This window comes from Rhamphochromis longiceps, linkage group LG15, assembly GCF_057381845.1.
Source record: "Rhamphochromis longiceps isolate RC_006_pf linkage group LG15, R_longiceps_female_GT1.1, whole genome shotgun sequence".
Lineage (NCBI taxonomy): Eukaryota > Metazoa > Chordata > Actinopteri > Cichliformes > Cichlidae > Rhamphochromis > Rhamphochromis longiceps.
In genome coordinates this window covers 10,438,098-10,457,394 of record NC_140571.1, presented here as the reverse complement: position 1 = coordinate 10,457,394, position 19,297 = coordinate 10,438,098, and the positions used below count along the sequence as shown (strand labels likewise).

The 19,297-nt window shown below is 41.7% G+C and overlaps 1 protein-coding gene across 2 annotated transcripts in view; it reads right to left on the bottom strand.

Moving 5' to 3' along the window:
• Window positions 1-12,533: 12,533 nt before the first annotated feature.
• rps6kc1 (ribosomal protein S6 kinase B1) overlaps window positions 12,534-19,297 on the bottom strand; it is a 29,359-nt gene continuing 22,595 nt past the window's right edge. For both annotated transcript variants that reach the window (XM_085381580.1, XM_085381581.1), the window contains 3 exons: window positions 15,330-15,412; window positions 13,514-13,609; window positions 12,534-12,729 (listed from right to left, as the gene is read on the bottom strand). In XM_085381580.1, the coding sequence (XP_085237706.1) occupies window positions 12,628-12,729; window positions 13,514-13,609; window positions 15,330-15,412 (281 nt within the window). In that variant the 3' untranslated portion in view covers window positions 12,534-12,627. The remainder of the gene's footprint in view (window positions 12,730-13,513; window positions 13,610-15,329; window positions 15,413-19,297) is intronic.

Below are 19,297 nucleotides of genomic sequence, written 5' to 3'. Positions count from 1 at the left end.
AAACAAGTGTCCGCTGCCTCTCCTGTACAAGGCTAACACTTCCTGGACTCATTAAGACAGGGAAGAGGAGGCCACAAAGGATGCACTGTGTGTTTGTGTGTCTGTCTGCTCTGCACCTACTTAGATTTGATCTCACTAAAATAAGTAATAACCTATTGAAATCACCACCAGCCGGGCGCTTTTCACTCCACTTTCAAAACAGCCGTAAACACACAAAGTACTGTACATGTTTTGATGGTGGCAGCTGGATCACAGCGCTGTCTGAATTTAAAAAATTAGTATTGACATGACAAATCTGAGCAGTTATGAACATGAACAACAAGAGGCCATTAAATCCATCAGCAGAGTCTTCAGGCTGTTTCAGTAGCGTCAGAGATGTTGGACAACATGCATTTATCTCACTAGCAGCAGGCATTGTGGAGAAAAGGTGTGAGGTCTTTTTTTTCTGTGAAACCTCTTAGCGTCCCATAATCAGGAGTGATAATGTGTCTCATTCTATGCTAATGTGTGTGTTTTACAGCTATCAGGCGACAGGTGATGATAGCACACGCTCAGAGATGTTCTGCTGTGTGCGGGTGTGTGTGCTAGCGTGCAAGTGTGGACGCAAGGCACCATTAGTGACTTCCCAGGTCCTCTTCAGGAATACAATGGGCGTCGAAATTGCTTTAATGGAAAAAGGCTAATGTGAGATGCACACACACATGTACACGTACACACACATGAACACACCGCCTTAGCAAATCACTCAAGCCGTTGAGAGGTAGAAAAAAGGGAGGATATTATCACTTACACTTGAAAAAACTAGAGATGGAGGAGAGAAAATAGACAGCGAGGAGAGAGTTGGCGCTGCTCTTCTTCCACTTACTTTGTGCTTCCACCCACTAGAGTCAGTAGTTTTCCAAAACAGAGGCATAGAGTCTGTAGTTAAGATATTTTTTTCTAACTCATCTGCCTTCCTTAAACATGCAGGTGTGATTTGCAAAGGGAATCAAGAATGGTTAGGACTAATATATGTTACAAATCCTCTGACAGCGCTGCCAATTTTTTTTGTTTTGTTAATAGAGGTTATTTCAAAAGTAGGCTCAAAGAGTTAGATTTGACAAAGGGAAAAAACTGAAAACTGATATGAATTAACTGAGTAATCTCTATAAATCAAAGTCAGCATATAAATATACTTAAAGAGTGATATGCTTTTTAGTAGCAGACTCCTATTGGGTTCTTGAAGTCCAAGTTCCAAGATGACCAATCATCAAGCAAAAGAGGGACTTGCCAGCATCCACTCTCTAAACCATTGGCTATCATCCAACATAATTTTTTTATTTATTACAATTTTATCTACATTTGTAAAAACTGACTAAACCCATCCTCCTGGGTCTGGTCCCAAGGCCGGATAAATGGGTAGAGTTATGTCAAAAAAGGGCATAAAATTATTGCCTAATTGAACTTTTGGATTATCAATAAGATTTGATACTAAATCGGTTGGGAGATTGACTAAAGGAGACACCAAAAGTTTCTTCCACTGAAAATGCTATGTCCAGATGAACAGAATCAACCTTTTGAGATTGGTGGATGTAGTGAAGGAGGACATCCAGAGGGTTGGTCTGATAAAACTGGATGCTATGGGTAGGGTGAGATGGAGGCAGATGAAGAGACTAGCTGAAGAACAAGTGGTTTGCCCTGCACATCTGCTGAAACTCAGTAATACTGCAGGATTTGCAGGATTAATGAAGAACACACACAGGTCCATGTGAAAATCTTCTAACAAGAGTGAGGAGAAAGACGATGAAAAAGTACTGCCATGCTGTAAGATCTGACCAAACTGACCAAGAGAATTCCTTTGTGGAACAGGAGGGAAAGTGGCACTAAGAAGTCAGAGGAAACGATGATTTGACAAGAATTCCGCAAATACTCGAGCCTTTGGCCACTAGTAGCATGGCATACTGCCAGTTTAATGATTCCATCAGAAAAGTTTCTAGATGCTAATCCAGCATTTTTGCATTTCACATAACACTTTGGCTAGGAAGAGAGGGATTGTGCGGATTTAAGTTAAACAGAAGCTAGGGAGACACAATTGGGTGTAGTGTTTCCAAAGGCCGACAATGAAGTTCACCACCGAGTAAGCAAAGCTCACTTCACAGTAGCAACTATAAATACTGATGCACAACCATGCAGGACGCTTAAGCTAGCACACAGCTAACTGTAACAGTGGTGATGTTTGTTTTTCTCAGACATCATAAAGGTTCAGCCTTTAGTTTGCACTCCTGGTGACCTGCAAATGGGTAATGATGTGTTATGTTGTCACTTTAAAAGAACTCAGTACAACAGAATAATTTTATCCTGCTCTTTTCTGCTGACTTAGCCACCCCAAAACAGAAGACATGCATAAGATAAATGTGCCAATTTAAACATATAACAGCACAATATTAATATGTGTACCTAGTGAACTGGAACCTTCTATGAAAACTAGTTCCTGTTAGCAGCTCACTGCGAGGACAGCATGGAATAAAGCTGCTAAATATACAAGTGAAGAAAAGTGGGCTCATTAGCATAACATCAGCAAACAGCTCACGCTCTTCTTTTTAGACAGGTCCACACTCACAGACACGCTCCTGCACTGCTCGGTAAGACAAGGCACGTTCCTCCTTTGCTACTAATGGTCTCATTTGTGCCCTGCTCAAGGCTGGCAAGGCCTGCAGCATCTGTTTGACTGGAGGCCATGCCATAAGGTGCCAGGACTCCAAGGATCCTCCGCACTCCCTCAAGAACACTGCTCTATGTCCTGCTAACCTCACCCCTTTATCACCCTTTTTACACTTCACCCTCAGATGTTGCTCTCGTCCCCAACCTTCGCATCATGATGTCCAGTTAACTCTAAATCCTCTGCTCAGTGCTTCATAAAATTAGCTCTCCTCTCCCCTCTTAGATGTTACTCATCACTATAGACTTACATCTTCTTCACAGCCTCTGGCACATCAAAGTAAAACCTCCCACCTGGTTTCTTCTTTTTTCCCCCCCTTCTTTAATCGCTTCTGCCCCCTCCCTTTTCCTTTCCATCTCCCTCAGATCCCTTCCCCTTGTTTCTGCCCCCCTTGTCCCAAGATGTGTGAGATGTCATCTACCTCCCTTAACCCGCCCCCCCACCCCCCCTCCTCTAAATCTCCTCCTTTGCTCTTTCCTCTCTCCCCCGAGGGGGAGCGAGACATCATCTGGCCAGGACTCTAACTTCAACTGCGTGTGTGTGTGGTAGCAAAATGTGTCTCATCGCCAGAAAGACTTGCGCCTTGGAGGAACAGACAGATTAGCGAGAAGAGTCTTGCTCCCAGCGTGCCATTCAAGCTACATTCCCAGGAACGTCTCCTCCTTAACAAGCATCAAATTCCCCTCCAGGTGGCCTGTGGCAATCCCCTCCACCCCAAATACAAGGAGCGCAGAAAGTAATCTGATGGCACTCTCCTGCTTATTTTTCGTTATCTCTTTTTTCTTTACTGGATAGTCAAACAAATTTCACCCCCCTGACACGGTACATCCCTAAGATGCTTTTGCATGCGTTTGTGGATGTTTGTACGCCACTAACAGGAGCCCCCGCTGAGACCTCTTTAGCCCGTGAGAGAGAGAGCGATAGTGGAGAGAATGAAAGGCGAAAAAAGAAAGAGTATAAAGGCCTAGGAGGAGACATGGTCAGGGGGAGGGGGAGAGAGGAGGGTGGTCTTATGACAGAGGGGGTCTGTGGCTAACAAGCGGCGTGGAGCCACAGAAGGTGTGTGTAGTCGAGCGTGAGGAAACATTTGAGACAGCGCAGGCCCACTGAGATGACCGTAGAGCTAATGCTATGTTAGTGAGCTGCTAACGGCATGCCTGGGCCCTGGCACGGTGCCCTTCCACACAGATCACAGAGGCCCAAAGCGCAATGAAAAGAGACACCTCGGGTCTCGAGGGGAAGTATTACTAGTGACACATCTTTTGGGCACCGATTGGGACTCCTTTACCATCTGAGCCTCCCGTACCATGACTCACATGCAGGCATGTGGGTTAGATAAAGAGACCCCTAAATCTAATGTGGCGGCGAAGGTGAGGTAGAACAATGCTCAGAGCGGTAAAACTAACTGGCACTTCAAGTCGAGGTATACAGAAAAGGCTTTATGCAGCAAGACACTCTGAGTAATTTGACTTGAAGCGAGATCAGACATTTCCCAGGGCTGTACTTGCTCTCTTACCCAGCTGAGTGTATGCTGTCTTGATATAACACAAAACGTACAAGTCTGATGTTGCTTTCATGCCATATTGTTCAAATCGTTAACTATGAGTGACATAGGTAGAACAAACTTTTCCTGTCGTGTTTCAGCTTGTAAGTCAGAGATACTTACTGGAAATTGCTGACATCCCATTAATGAAAAGAACTGGAGACATGTTACCAGACTCTCAATTTCAGTGGGTAACAACCAGCTACAACAATATGCCACACAGTAAAAGAACGAAATGTATCTACTTTAACTTGTTAGTTAGCATTAGCCCTAAAGGTTAGCCTTAATGCTAACCACTTTGGAGAAATATGTGAATAAGGAGTGGGTTTTTTCTGTTCTCGCCATTAAACCCACAGTGTACGAACAGTAAGGACCTAACAGTCTTTGTTCTTCCATAGAATTTGAAAATGCCTCCATCCTAATCAAACATCAAACAAGCCTGAATGCCCAAAAACAAAAAAAGAAAAAAACATAAAACTTGATTTCATGATGTAACAGGTTTTTTTTCTTTTTAGGTTTTGTAGTACCCAATTTACCCACCTTTCAATTCATCATATTTTGCTATGAAAACAGTAAATAGGTGCAATGATTTATTGAAACGTGACAGTCAATATTTGGTATTTGGACCAACTTTATTCTTCAGCACAACCTGAACTCTTTGGCAAGCTTTCTTGTCATATCTTTAAGTAGTCTGCAGGAATAGTTCTCCGGGCTTCTTGAAGGACATTCAAAGATCTTCTTTGGAAGTTGGCTGACTTTTGTTGTGTTCTCTGTCGAGATGATCCAACCCAACACTGCTTCAATATCGTTGAGTTTCAGGCTCTGAGAAAGCCTACCCATGACTGATAGTGCTTCATTTTGTGTTTTTTCTATCCAGGGATGTTTTTATCATATTGACAATATGTTTGGGATTATTGTCGTGCTGAAACATTAAACTTTTGCCTATCAGATACTTTCTAGATGATATCAATTTATATCTGATGGTACTTTTTGCATTTATAATTCCATCAGTTTTGACAACATCACAGTTTTACAGATGGTTGTAGACACTTGTGTTATTCCTTCCTCCTGATGACCTCTGTACTTTGAGGATGGTTTCAACCAAAAATTCCATCACTCCGTAAGACCTGTTGCCACTGATTTTTAGTCCAGATTCTGTGTAATTACATACTTTAGCCCTGTTCTCCTTCCTTAAGAAGAATTGTGAACAGTAGGTTGATCAAATAAAGGGCCAGATGCATCTCCGGTCCTATCTCTAGACGTCTTACTATTGACAGAAATACTTGCAACTTTCCATACATTTTCAATCCTGTGTAGTAATGTTGGCATGACAGTAATAATAGAAATTTTGTTAAAAGGGTAGAATCTTTAATTGTTTCTCTGCAGTTTTCACACTTTATAAATTCATTCAGTCCACAGAACTATGGGACCTATGCTTGACATCCACAGTTTATGTCTTCTCTTCTTTGGGGTAAATGTTTTATTTCTTACAGCGATTTGGGATTATCTTTGAAAATCTTTTATCTTATCTTTAAAAAAAAAAAAGGATCTCAGGAGTCAAAAGTCAAAGGATGCAATATTTCAAGGTGGTGTCTGATGACCTGATGACCAGACCTACAGTGTTTCCAGTGGCCTCTCACTGACCCTGGTCATTATCTTAAGGCAGAAACCAGATCATTCAAATCTGCAGCAATACAGCTAATGAAGGACCACTGCAGGTGGAGGGAGTGGTGGTAGTGGTGCACACAGTGGGTCAATGATCTGTTTCCAAAAGCCTTAAGGCCAATTGGTGGTTAATCTCGTGGCTGTGTCTACACTGAACTGAAATCATGATTGTGTGCAGGCGCAGGAAATGTTTTGTACAGTTAGAACGCTGCTACTGCAGAGCTTCTTTTTCTCAGGCTAGTGAAGGAGCTAGGGTAAGAGACAGAGCTGCTTTGTGCTTTCTGATCAGATTAAAGTGTGAGACAGCCCAAGGCAGAAGGGCAGTGACCCCGCTTTAACAAGTAGTATTACAGCAGTTAATTAAAGTCAGACCAGGAGCAGATTAAGTTAGACCTTTTTATTTTTATCTTTAGTGGACCACTTTTGCCTTTTTTGAACTCGGTAAAATCAGAGTTCACCTTCTGTGTTATCTGAAATAACCTCACTAAAAGCCACCCAGCTACTGTAAACTACAGCAGATGGTACAAAGTTGAAATATCTTTTTCTTAGATATAAGATCCTGTTCTTATGATTACACATCTGTATAATTTTTATAGAACTTTGAAAGGAAAAAAAAAATTCTGCTGATAACTGAATGATAGCTGTGCACACCTCTGTTTGTTGGGCCTTTTGCTTTTATTGGTGATGGCCTCCCCAAGGACGACACTAGAGACCATCGTAGTTTACTCTTTATTACAGGGCACCTCGAATCTATATTCACTTCTCCATAGATAAAAAGCAATAGACATGCTTTGTTGGGGTATGAAACTTTTCTGTTATTTAGATCTAAATATAATAAAAACTAAACCTGTGATGCATCATCCAACAGATGCAGTACCATCAGAAAATAAAGCTAATTTGAATTTGAGAATGTACATATCAGAGAACACAGACTTGCCGTCTGCATTTTAATTATTGTTTTTAATCCTAGAAAACGCAAATTCTTAAAAGAGCCCCTTAAAATTGAATAAATTATTAATTTTTACCACCTGTACCTGTTTTCACCTGCGCCTTGGCTTCTATAGCTGCTGACCACGTAGTGTATGTGTGTCTGTGCAATGTTGAGGGTGTGTGTGTTTGCGGGGGGGGGGGGGGGGGGGATAATGAAGAGGCATTGTGTCTCCTCATAATGACATCATGGCTCTGACAGAAGCTGGAGAAGATGCCTGAGGTCTCGGAGCGGAACTCTTCAGCTCGGTGTAAGTGTATGTGTGAGAGAGTGTGAGCGTGTGTGTGTCCATCCCCGGGCGATCTGAGTCCTCCTGGGCTTTGTGAACGAAAGTCAAACCGTCAAAGACAAAAACAAAACCTGACCACCAGCAATATGAAGCAGAGGGCAGGCCATTTGGCTGCTGCCCGCACACTGGTGCCTCTGTGTGGAAGCCATGGGTGCGAGAGCTGAAGGGAGGTACATTTAAGGAAAGAGAGAGGTGGGAAAAGACAAGAGAGAGAGAGAGAAAGGGAGAGAGGGAGGTGCAGGAAGTTGCAGAATGGGTTCAGGGGTCAATTCAGCCTGCAGGCCAGGGTGATGCTTTCGGGGCTCAGAAAAAGAGGCCTCTGTTGCATCACGGGAGTCCTTGGTGTGTCCTCTTAATCTTGCCTCTGACCAGACGGGTCTCTCCCTGTGGCTTTGCACACACACAAAGACACATATAAAGCACATGCACCTTGGTTCTTTGTATGTTGGGAGCAACACAGAGAGAGCAGAATAGTCAAAGTACAACAATTTTAAAATACTGTGTACTTAAGGTGTAATAAGCAACTGGAGGTGTGAGGTCCTCCTTAACTAGGTCACAGATAAATCTGAAGGACTGAAAAATGATTAATGAGGTGGGAAAGAAGACACAAACCTCTCCTAGATAAATCATTTGGAGTTTTCTTTAATCTTTCAGTTTTTATGAAATATTGGGTTATTTTATCAGCTACAAGCTTCCATCTGAAAAGTATTTTTTTCTTCTTGTGATTTTTAAAGTGGTCTTGTTCTCCAGGCTTTCTGAAGGTCTTTCAAAGTTTTTCTTTGGACATTGGCTGTGTTTCTTCTCACTTTCAATCTACTCCTAGTATCTGACCATTTGGGGATAACGTTTTTTATTGTTAAGACACTTAACACAAGCATAAAAAAACATGAACGAGCATTGTGTCTACACATAAAAGTGAAGTAAAAATAAACACTAAGTGAAAGTTCTGAAGCAATAAGGAAAAACAATTACGCCCTGCTGGATCCACTGAAGACTCATGGGAAATTTTCTCAGTGAAAAAGTGGCTGTCGAGAAGCCATTGATAAGGAAGGGACGCAGGACGAAAAGTCTGACATATGTCAAATTACACAAGAACCAGACTGAAAATCAGTGGCAATAGGTCGTACACAGTGAGCGTCAAAAGCGGTCTGTAAAACACAAAAACTGCACTCCTCTCACATTTTTCTACAAATAAAGTACAAATAAATAATGGGCGGCTCAGGACTTTTGCACAGTACTATCGTCGATTTTGTAAAACAGTTGGGTAAATCCTCAGAAAAAAAGAAGTTGAAAAGGTACAGAAAATGACAAATGACCCGGTGGACCAGCGAGCCCTCTAAGACTGCTCAAGGATGTTCTCCAAGACGTAGGCGTACATGTTTCCTTGTCAACAACCCAGGAAAGACTTCATGACCAGAACCTGAGGGAATTCACAACAAGATGCAAACCCCCCGGTGAGCCTTAAAAACAGAAAGGCCAGGTCGCAGCTTGCAGAAAACACAGAAAAATAAACTGGTTGAGTTTTGGAACAAAGTTCTACAATGGAAAAAAAAATTCTTCCTTTTATATCAAACAGGATGGAAAGCAAAAAGCGTGGTGACAACAAAAAAGAATCATCCTTTTATCTGTCAAACATGGTGGTGCTTATGTTAAGGCTTGGACACGCATGCCTGCTAATGAAACTGGCACGCCAGCATTTGCTGATGGTTTCACTGCTGACGGAAGCAACAGCATGAATGCAGACGTATACAGGCACTTTCTGCGTGCTCAGATTTAGACAGCTGAGTCGAAACTAACTGGACAACAACTCTAAACTTAGAGCTGAAGCAACCGAAGAGCTTTTAAATAGACGAGCAGGTAGACTAACGTGTCAGTCCAATCACCAGAACCAAACATGAACTCTAATGATCAGACTGAACCACCAAGAACTTAAGAAAGCTTTGAAGCTGAAACTTCAACTACACTAAAACTTTACATTTGTAAGTGAAAGTGTCTCACTGCAAACAGGAGTCATTTCTGAGCTGTAGCAGTTGTTAACACCGATCACACAATCTGATGAAAATGTAACCAGGAACTAGAGAAATCATAAAAATATGCTTGGAGGGATCCTGCAGCTATTGCGAACCCACTGAAGGCATAACTCACATCTGCACTGAATAAGATTGACAGGCTTCTTCTCTGAACTGAAGTGAACCTCTTGCCCTGAGTGTGTGTGTAATGTGAGACAGGTCTTATGACAAGCACTAATAAGCCCAGACTCTTGACCCCGTGGCGGCTAAGCTGACACAGAGGAATGCACTACGACACTGCTAACAAACTCCTGCGACCTGTGCGTGGATAAGCGTGTGGCACGTCAGGTAATGGAGACAAAGCGGGAAATGCTTCGCATTCAGGTCACTGCGCTTAGACTGTAATTTTTTTCCTCAACATGGAAAAAGCCAGAATATTGATCTCTAAGAGAATTCTCTTTGATTTAAGATGTTTAATAAAAGCATCCCTTTGAGCATACATATGTAACTTCAACTCACATTTTAAACTAAACTTATGATTAATTAGTTTTCTTCTTCTCCACCTTTCAGGTCAAGGCACGTTAAGGACACTGATGTTGCTCTCATTTGTTTTAGCTAGAGTTTATGCTGTAGCTAAATTACTTCCTTCTTTCATCACAGTCCTTGTGGGCCTTTTGAAAATAATCCAATCATTAACTGCATGAGGTATGTTTATAGTAATTATGTACAATACTGTGCAAAAACCTAGAGCCACCCATCAAGTCTTTCAGTTTTTCTTTGGACATTGGCTCTTGTATTACTCATTTTTAGTTCCATCCTTGTACCTGACCATTTTCAGAGCTTTGTTTTCTTTCTTAGTTTTTTTTTTTTTTTTTTTTTTTAAAGCCAAGTAATACTGACCTATGAATCATCCAAGCATAAAAAGGTACCTACCTCGAGGGATGAACCCCAATTATGTCTACAGATAACAGACAACTTAGCAAACAACCAATTTTAGCAGCCAGTCACAAAAATGTACAATTTGTTTCCATTTATTTAGTTCTGCACCAACAAGGTGATTCCCAAAGTGCTATTAGTCAAAAACTTGGCATATCTCAACACGGGGTCAAGTCTGTAAAGAGAAGCCAATGTGAAAGTGCCTTAAACCTGTACTCTTTCTTTTATCAAGGGATGAGTCTGTGGGAAAATAAACTTAAGCTCTCACCCTGCATGTGACCTTAGTGACAATTTTCCTTATGATTTAATGCTTTTGAGTCTATATACATCCCCAAAGTTGAGCCTTAACAGTTTATATGGATAACTTAATCAAAACAATAATTCCCATGCACTTATGAAGAAGAAAATTATTCATTTATGTTGTAGTGTTGGCAGTTTAAAATATCTGTGCTGAGTCTGTGAGGATTGTCATGCAAATTCAACGTTAAGGGGCCATTCAAGAAACTGCAGCTTTTTGGCTCAATGTTTTTGTTGTGCTTTAGCCCTGGAGCCTGATTTCCACACAGGTGCAACCTCAGTAGTTTGCCTTTTTACTGTGAAAACTGCTCATTGTTGTCCCAAGTGTACCTCTATGTACACTCCTGCTTTACAAAGACTCTGATATTAATTTTATTGGAAAAATTGTAGTGGCAGTTTTAAATAGCCGTAGAAGCAAAATGAGGGCAGAAAAATAGTAACTGGACCCAAAAAAAAGGTCCCTTGTGCATTAGTGACTGCTGGGTATTTACCATACTGTGTGTGTGTGTGTGTGTGTGTGTGTGTGTGTGTGTGTGTGTGTGTGTGTGTGTGTGTGTGTGTGTGTGTGTTGGCATGTCTGTGTGCCGTCTCATATTGCGCTCAACATGACACTCAGCAGGCGTGACATCAGCTTTCTAGGAGTATCATGCGTCCAGCAGATAAGACAGGTTGTAGCCTCAGAACAGGAAAAAACAAATGAAATACACACACAGCTGCTTGCACTTAATGACTGTGTACACACACAAACACACCACTACTGTACATGTGCTCATCCAGGTATGTTTATTGTTTTCCAGAGTGCACTGATACGACACTGACCACAGACAAGAGCGAGCATTAGAAAAACAAAAAAAATGTCACATTTATGTTTATGTCTCATCAAAATGGTTAATAGATGGATGAATACTGCAAAAACAGAGTGCAGCATCTAACAGCTGAGTGATTATCCGAATATTGATTAGACAAATGTATTAAATGTATCGAAAATGCTCCAATAAAGCCTTGTATGATTATATCTGATACATGGCACGTGACCATAAAAATGTAAATCTGTCAACATAGGCAGCGCTAACGTATCTGTGGCAAGTTAGTAGACGTGTTGCTCAACCACAAAACGCACACAAAGAAAAAGGATTTAACTGAGCCAAAATGATTGACAGCTTGAACGTAATCACAACTTTGACACCTGGTGTCCTTTTGTTTATCAGTGGATCCTTAAAAATGTATATTTACATGATACGCATTATTTATATATTTTTTTATAGTATTAAATATCCTAATCCTACATGCACAAAATGCAGTGTTGTACAACACAGAGAGAGTTTTCTCTGATAATCATAAAAACAACCTTCTGCAAAAGGGCTGGTTTTAAATGTGTAGCTCACGCCTCACCCTTTTTCATTCTTCACTGAAAGCGTTACTGACCACACAGGGAGGAGGCTCAAGCCAACCGGCCCTTACAGAGTTACAGTCTATCAAATAATTTAATCTCATGGTAACTAAATTCTCCATATAACAGTACCACTCAACTCATATCACTTAACTATTTTGTTCATTCGCCTTGCATAGTGTCAGTCTATTTTACATTTACTGTTCTTGGGCTGGTCTTCAATAAAAGGATTTCACACATACACACACACACACACGCACAAAAAAGTAGGTAATCATATATTATACAACACACAGCCTCATGTCAGCTAATCTCAGTGGGCTCCATGAGGAATGATGTAAGTGTCGTCTATGGAAACAAACCGAGCGTATTGCACATGGGTCTTTAAGAAAGCTGACTCAAGTGACTGAATAGCTTACAGTACTCAATGAGGGAACAAAAATGTCACCTCTCACTCTCAGTTAGATCATTTTGGCTTACAGCTACTATGCGCAGAGTGGAAATGCAACAGTGTTGCAGTGATCATCGCTCTGTACAAACACTTACTGCGTAAATTATTGCACCACACGTGTTAAGGGTTCCCTGCACCAAACGTTACACAGTAAATGAGATAAAGAAATGAGCACTGAGCAAACTCTCACTTGGCAAAACTCAGACATGGGGGCTGCGTGGCTGTAGTGAGAGGGAAAAAAAGGGGGTCAAAGTTCAGTTTACTGTATTTGTATTTGTGTGTTCGGTCAGAAGGAAGTTAACTGAGAACAGCCAGGTTTTTTTTGACGACAAGCGACTCTGCTTTCCACAATGGGGTGAGTCTATTTGGGCCACTCCACTGTGGCAAAAAAGGGGTGGGATTTGATATCGTCCACACCTCCCACACCTGCCCCCAGTCTCTCTGTCGGGTTGTACTGGAGCAGCTGCACAGGAGCACAAGACAGAAATTGAAGAGAAAAAAAAACATTAATGAAACTAATAATTTAAATGACACAAATAAACCATATTATTCCAAAAGCCTTTCTCAACGTCTGAGTTAAAAACAGTACATCTGACAGTTTCAAACTACCACTAGCTGTTGCCTATGAAAGTATAAGCACTGTATTGCATACGATGATACCAAAATCAAGACATCAGGCAGATCCAATAAATACGGTATACAGTCTGTATATGCTGTCACCTTGTAGGCATAGCCACACTGGCTTACTGTTAGCTTCATGCTACATTAAGCAGAGAGAAATCCAGGCTGACCACATTAATATATATATCCAAAGATTACCAAATTTTGAGGATTTGCAATTAGCTCTAAGATATTAGCACAGTGCCAGCTGTGTTATTAAGGACATGTCCATCATCAGTAGTGCATGTTCATCTGCCATAATCTGACTGACAAATGCATACTGTATATTCCTTATCATTTAATGACGTTAAAGTGAAGCTTGGCTTTTTTAAAAATATATTTGAAGATTTCACTGTTGTGTCATTGCACTTCTCAGAGATTACTAACATGTCTGGTGGAAAACATCAGTGAATGTCAACCCATTTCTTCCACTGTATTTGTTGCATACTAACCACTAGCACTACTATAAGAAATTATTAGTTGTTCTTCCTTTGTTCCTGGGAAAGCCCTACTCAATATCTGTTTAGGAGGGAAACCTAATTCTGTGTACAGCATTTAAGTTAGTAGTAATCACACTAGACTCTCACCTGCTCTAGCAGAGATCTGGCCTCATCCGAAACAGACTCGGGGATGTTGAGCGCTGTGTGACGACCGATTCCTGCTGGATGGCAGCGCAGCAGAGACTGTGCAGAGGGAAGGAGGAGTGGAAAGAAGAGAGGTAGATAACCATCATGTAAACACACAGAATATACGGACACCCGCAGAGCACAAGTCAATGTTAAAGCACCAGGACTGGACAAATAGGGAGGAGATCAGAGAGCGAGAGCACCTGAAACAACACTGATCACACCAACTGCAACAAGCTAATGATTTCAGCACTGTTGCTCTTTCTTGGAGCCGTCCCTCTGTGTGTGTCACATGAAGTGAAAATCACAGGAAAAAGAAAGAATGACAAAAACATTATTGTGTTTGGTTCGTTTGTTCTTCGCTTACACAGAGAAAGCTTCCTGGAAGGGACAGCAGCTCATCACCGGTAAATGCGAAACGTTTTTTTATATTTTGAGAGGTAAAACCTGATCAGGTCAAATTATCAGTTCACTCAGAGGAAAATAAAGCAAACCTAATCCTGCAAGTGAGAAAAAGTAAGCAGTAAGACCTCCAAATGCTTTCCTAACCACAGTATATAGCCCAATTGTTGAAATAATTGACAATAATGAGTGTAATTGCAGCTTGTTGTAAAAGCACTTTTCTCAGTGCATCTTCACTGACAGGCTGGAAATGCTAGAGCAAAATGTGTGCACCAAGCAAAAGCCTTAAACTGTGTGTGTTTGTATGGGGGGGGCTGTGTGTTTTTTCCATCAGTTAGGTCGGTTGGCTCTCTCTCTCTCTCCTGATACGTGCTGCAGGAGTTCTGGCTGCGTTCCTAGCCGCAGTCAAGACTGCTCCAGGCAAGATCTTATCCTGCAAGGATCAAGAGACACTATGTGTGCCTGTGTGAGTGTATCCTTGCCAGGACTGTACCAAGACATAATCATCAAAGGAGACATCTGTGTCACTCAGTTTGCTTTTTGTTTATTTATTTGTTTTGGGATTTTTTTTCTTTTTTTTACCCAGGTAAGTAGTTGTTTATTGTTCCAACACAATGGCCCTAACCTAACACCCCGACTCATGTCTGAGCCACTGAAAAGAAGCGCTGATGGCTGATATGAAAATGTGCCCACTGGCAATCAGTTAGAATTTATTGAAATTTAATAGACAATGAAAAATTGAAGGGACGCTCTGCACCTGCACTGGCCGTTTGTGCTTGCATCCGTGTGCGAATTTGTCCTTCAAGAGAGCAGCAAGTTATAATTAGCATGCGTTTGTGTACATGCATAACAGCTATAAATGTATCCGTTATCTTCAAAACAAAAGGCTCTGAGATTCTCCCCTTTCTCCCAAGCTGGTCTTAAAAGATGGTCCCCTCTGATCCTGGACCAGCCGAGCTGCAGCACCTTGAGAGCTGCCCTGGTCTTCACCTTCCACGGCGATCTAAGGTCGGTGTGCTCCAAGCCCAGCGCTGCTCTAGGAGCCAGCAAAGAGGCCCGGTGAGAGCTGACCCCATGGCCCAGCAGATGGAGCTCAGGCTGGGGGAGAAAGTCACACCGACACCCCTGGCACTCCCTGAGAACCAGAGTAAGAGACTGCAGCCAAGACGCACCTCGCACAAACACGCACACACCAAAACAACAACCTCCACCTACTCAAACACATACAGACACGCGCGCAGAATCACACACAACCTGGCACGACCATAAAGAGTGTGAGAGAGTTGAAAGCCAAGACACCTACAGACATCCCACAACACCTTCGCAACAAAGATAAAAAAACAAAACAAAACAGTTTTTGTACTTTTTGACTCACCATGCCTGTCAGGAGTTCAAACAGGATGGCGCCCAAACTCCACCAATCACACGATGCAGTCTCCTCACCAATACCTCCCACCTCTGAAGCGAGAGCGAGAGGAGAGAGACAGAAATGATCAATAAATTAAAAAGCAGAGAAATCATCTGTGTGTGGGAGAGGAACCCAGGTAGCAATAATAAACTAGTGACAAATGTGAAGTCGGGATATGATCAACCATACAGACGTGGAGTCGTTGATCTTAAGCCTACGATAAACTTTAAGGATCTTGCTTTTGTGCCACCGTTTCAGAGTAACAACTTGGATTAATATTTTGCTGAATTGTTGCAATCAATTCGAAATGAGCACAAAAACGTGGCCACACTCACACACAAAGTGTGTGTCTCATAAAAGGGTGATTTGCATAATAAAAAGCAGTTAAATTGAGGAAACCGTCTGTGCTGCAACTTCACGCCATCTGCATGACCTGACCTCAAACACAAACACACACACTCATGCAACACACAGACACTCAGGCAGCACATACACACACACACACAAATCAAGAAAGATAAAGCAGGAACACTTGAGGAAAAAAAAAAGAGTAAAATATGTTGTTCATTTTTCTTTACTCCCACATTTTCTTTTAGTTGAGCTCAGGGCTAAAACTAATGACATCAGCTTGTTTGAAGAAAAAAAATTCTTCATTCAAGTATTTCTTTGCTCCGTAAAGTGTCAGAAACTAGTTTCCTATTTTACTTACATCCCAAAATTATGTATTTTGTTCAAAAACCTGACAGAAATAACTGATCTACAACCCATCTGGCAGGCTCCGCAGCACAAGTCTAACTAAGACACAGAGAACAAGAGTGACACTTGTTTGCAAAAGTCAAGCGTGTACGGCAGCTCCATTGGGTACCAGATGGCCTCTTGTGCCGCTTAGTGTCCCTCTCCTCTCCTGTCCAGAGGGAGGGGGTCTGGTCGCCCACTGGGCCGGGACCCAGGGTCATGGTTGTGTGCGCCCAGGGACCTGGCTCCTCAGCTGGAGGAGGATATTAGACAAAGACCCCTCGTCTCCTGGAGGCTGCTGAGAACTCCAGGGGACTGTGCAGCTCTCTTGCAGCCAAGGTTAGAGAGGGCTATGATACGACTTGCATGTTTCATATACTCACAAACACACACACGCGCGCGCACGGCCAACTGAGCAACCAGTCTTCAGGGCTCCCCAGGACTACTGTTTTGACAGCCAAGGAGAGAAGATCGTCATTGAATGGACCAGTGATACCTGTGTAGTTATAAGCTGGAGGGAAAATACTGGACACACACACACACACACACACGCGAACGTCTCAGAGCAAGGTCGATGTCATCACAATGGATTAATGTCTAAGGAGCTGCAGGGAGAGTACAGTGGAGCTGGCTACACTTACCGCTCTGTCAGAGCGAGGCAGGAGAAAGGGAGATGCAGAAAGAGAGGAGAGGATGGGCGAATTAACTGCATCCACAGGCCATGGGTCGTGCAAAGCCCAGTGTTACGGTGTGCTACACGATGTGCACATTTTCCACACTGAGCATACTTAAACTAACTTTGCATTGTATTTCTTCAACAGCTCAAAGAAGAAGAAGAAAAAAAAAACACACGAGAATTCTAAGACAACAAAGGGATACAGACAAGTTCAGCTCCAACGCGACAACAATACAGTGTGTTCACCTCATGGCCTCTTCTTCCCTTTCCCCTCAACAATGAAGTTCCCTCCTACTTTGTATCTTAATCACACTTCATCTCCTCCCTCCTGGGGGCCATAAGGAACTTTCTCTCTTCTCCTCTCGGTCTGACTTCCCTAAAAACTTAACCGACAGTCATTACCAAAAGAGGAAGTCAAGTATATGCAGGTAGGAAGTAAGGAAGGATTGATGTTTGCTGTTCCAAGGCAAGGCGAGCACTGTGTGTAAAGGATCTCTCGACAATTTAAAACAAAGAGATTTACACAAGACATGCAAGGTATAAATACATTTGTATAAAAAGATTCCATTATAAAAACGATACGACGAAACCACAAAGAGACTGTGAATAAACTTCAAGTTTATGGGAAAAACTAAAGAAAAGAAAAGGCCAAGACCCTACACCGTGCATGAATGGAATCTCTGGATTAAGAAGGAACTTTAGATCAACACGAACATCTACAAATATACACACACTTGTGAACTTTTGACCAGTGTCCAGTTTTGCCTGCAATCTCAATGATAAACTAATTGAAAACTCCTAATCACGTGTAAGTTGGGCCAAGCAGATAAAATCCTTTAACTAATCTGACTAACAAGCAAACAAATCTTAGGATGTCTTTCTGGGAGTTCCTTTCTCAAGGTATCAACGCACAAAAAGATCTACTAACGTTTGCAACTACCATTAATACATTTAACATTGGGAAAAAAGGATATCTTATTTTTTGCACTTGATAATGAAATGAACTGACTGCGCCATTTAGTAAATCTGACCCTTAATTTTATGATGACACGGGTCCAAAGCCCCGACCAACATTTGGAACCAGTAGCTGTGAAGTCCAAACAACTTTGAATTGATTTGTAGTGAAGGTTTCTTCTAATTAGACAAGATATACTCAAATGTTGCCAGTAAAATGACCCCATATCACAACAAAGACACCAGATCACCTCCACTCTAGGGGGCAGGGGGTGAATTTCTTTTTCCATCTGCATGTACATGTATAGCCTCTCAGCCTGGGGAAACATTAGCAGCTGAATTATTTGACATACATAAAAAATGTGAGCAATGACAGTGTCACTCAGAATCTGGTCTTTCATCTGACTTGTTAGAGTGACATACCAAGATAAGGTAAATCATGATATAATCTAGAGGTGACTGGTCGATAAATTTGCAGTTGCCTTAATGTAGCTCAGAGTTCATGTCCACATCAAGATTCCTGGCATATTTACAAGCAGAGTAAACACACTGAAATAGTAAAGCAGAAGTACTTTAAGGCTTCAGGGTACATGTTCTTCTTTGTATAACCTTTCAAAAAATAATGAGATGATGGCTCTGTGTCAAAAGGAGAACTAAACTGTAACTTCAATCAGATCAGGCGTGGCTGAGTAGGTAAAAGGACTTAAAAAAACAAAACAAAACAAAAACAATAAAACAAACAGTGGTTATGATGATCGTGTCCTGAGGAACTGCCTTGTCACCTCAGAGAGGAAGAATATTTAATTTCCCTTTTCTTAGAAATCGAAGACAATCGGTTTTGGCTGTGCTTCCTTCTCAGCAGAACAATAAACAATTCCCATTTCTGCTCAAATCAGGTCGTGTTCGCGCAAAGGCGTTTTTTTTTTTTTCTTACCAGGAACAAAACATTAGCCATCTGATGTTTATCAGTAAAGAAAAAAAATGGTGAGAAAATAAATAAGCAGAAGTGCTGGACAAACGGATTAATGCCCTGCTGCCGATGCATTTTCCAAGAACACTCCTGTGTTTTTTTGGGTGTGAATATGTGTTATTTAAAAACATGTTTCTCTCCTTCTGACACACACACACACACACAGTCACAGCAGGCCCCCTGCTAGCTTTCTGGCAAACATTCATAAATCTGTCATCAGGAATGAAGCCATTGCATGAGTTGACCCTGTCTGGATAAACAGCAATGCATAACAAGGGCAGGACACACACACACACACACACACACACACACACACACACACACAAACACACAAACACACACACACACACACACACACACACACACACACACACTGGTGTGACATAAATAAATAAACAAAGTGTGTGACAGCTTCTACATTTTAATGTGTCTTTATGGATGAATTTTAAATAAAGATGAGGCAGAACGAGACGCTAGAAAGAGAGAGAAAGTTGCCAGCGTTTGAGTAGGACAGTCGATATATGTTGAAGCAGTCTTTTCATTTAACAGCAGCGTAACACACCCCCTGTTGGCAGCTAAAATGCATTACATCCTTAAATT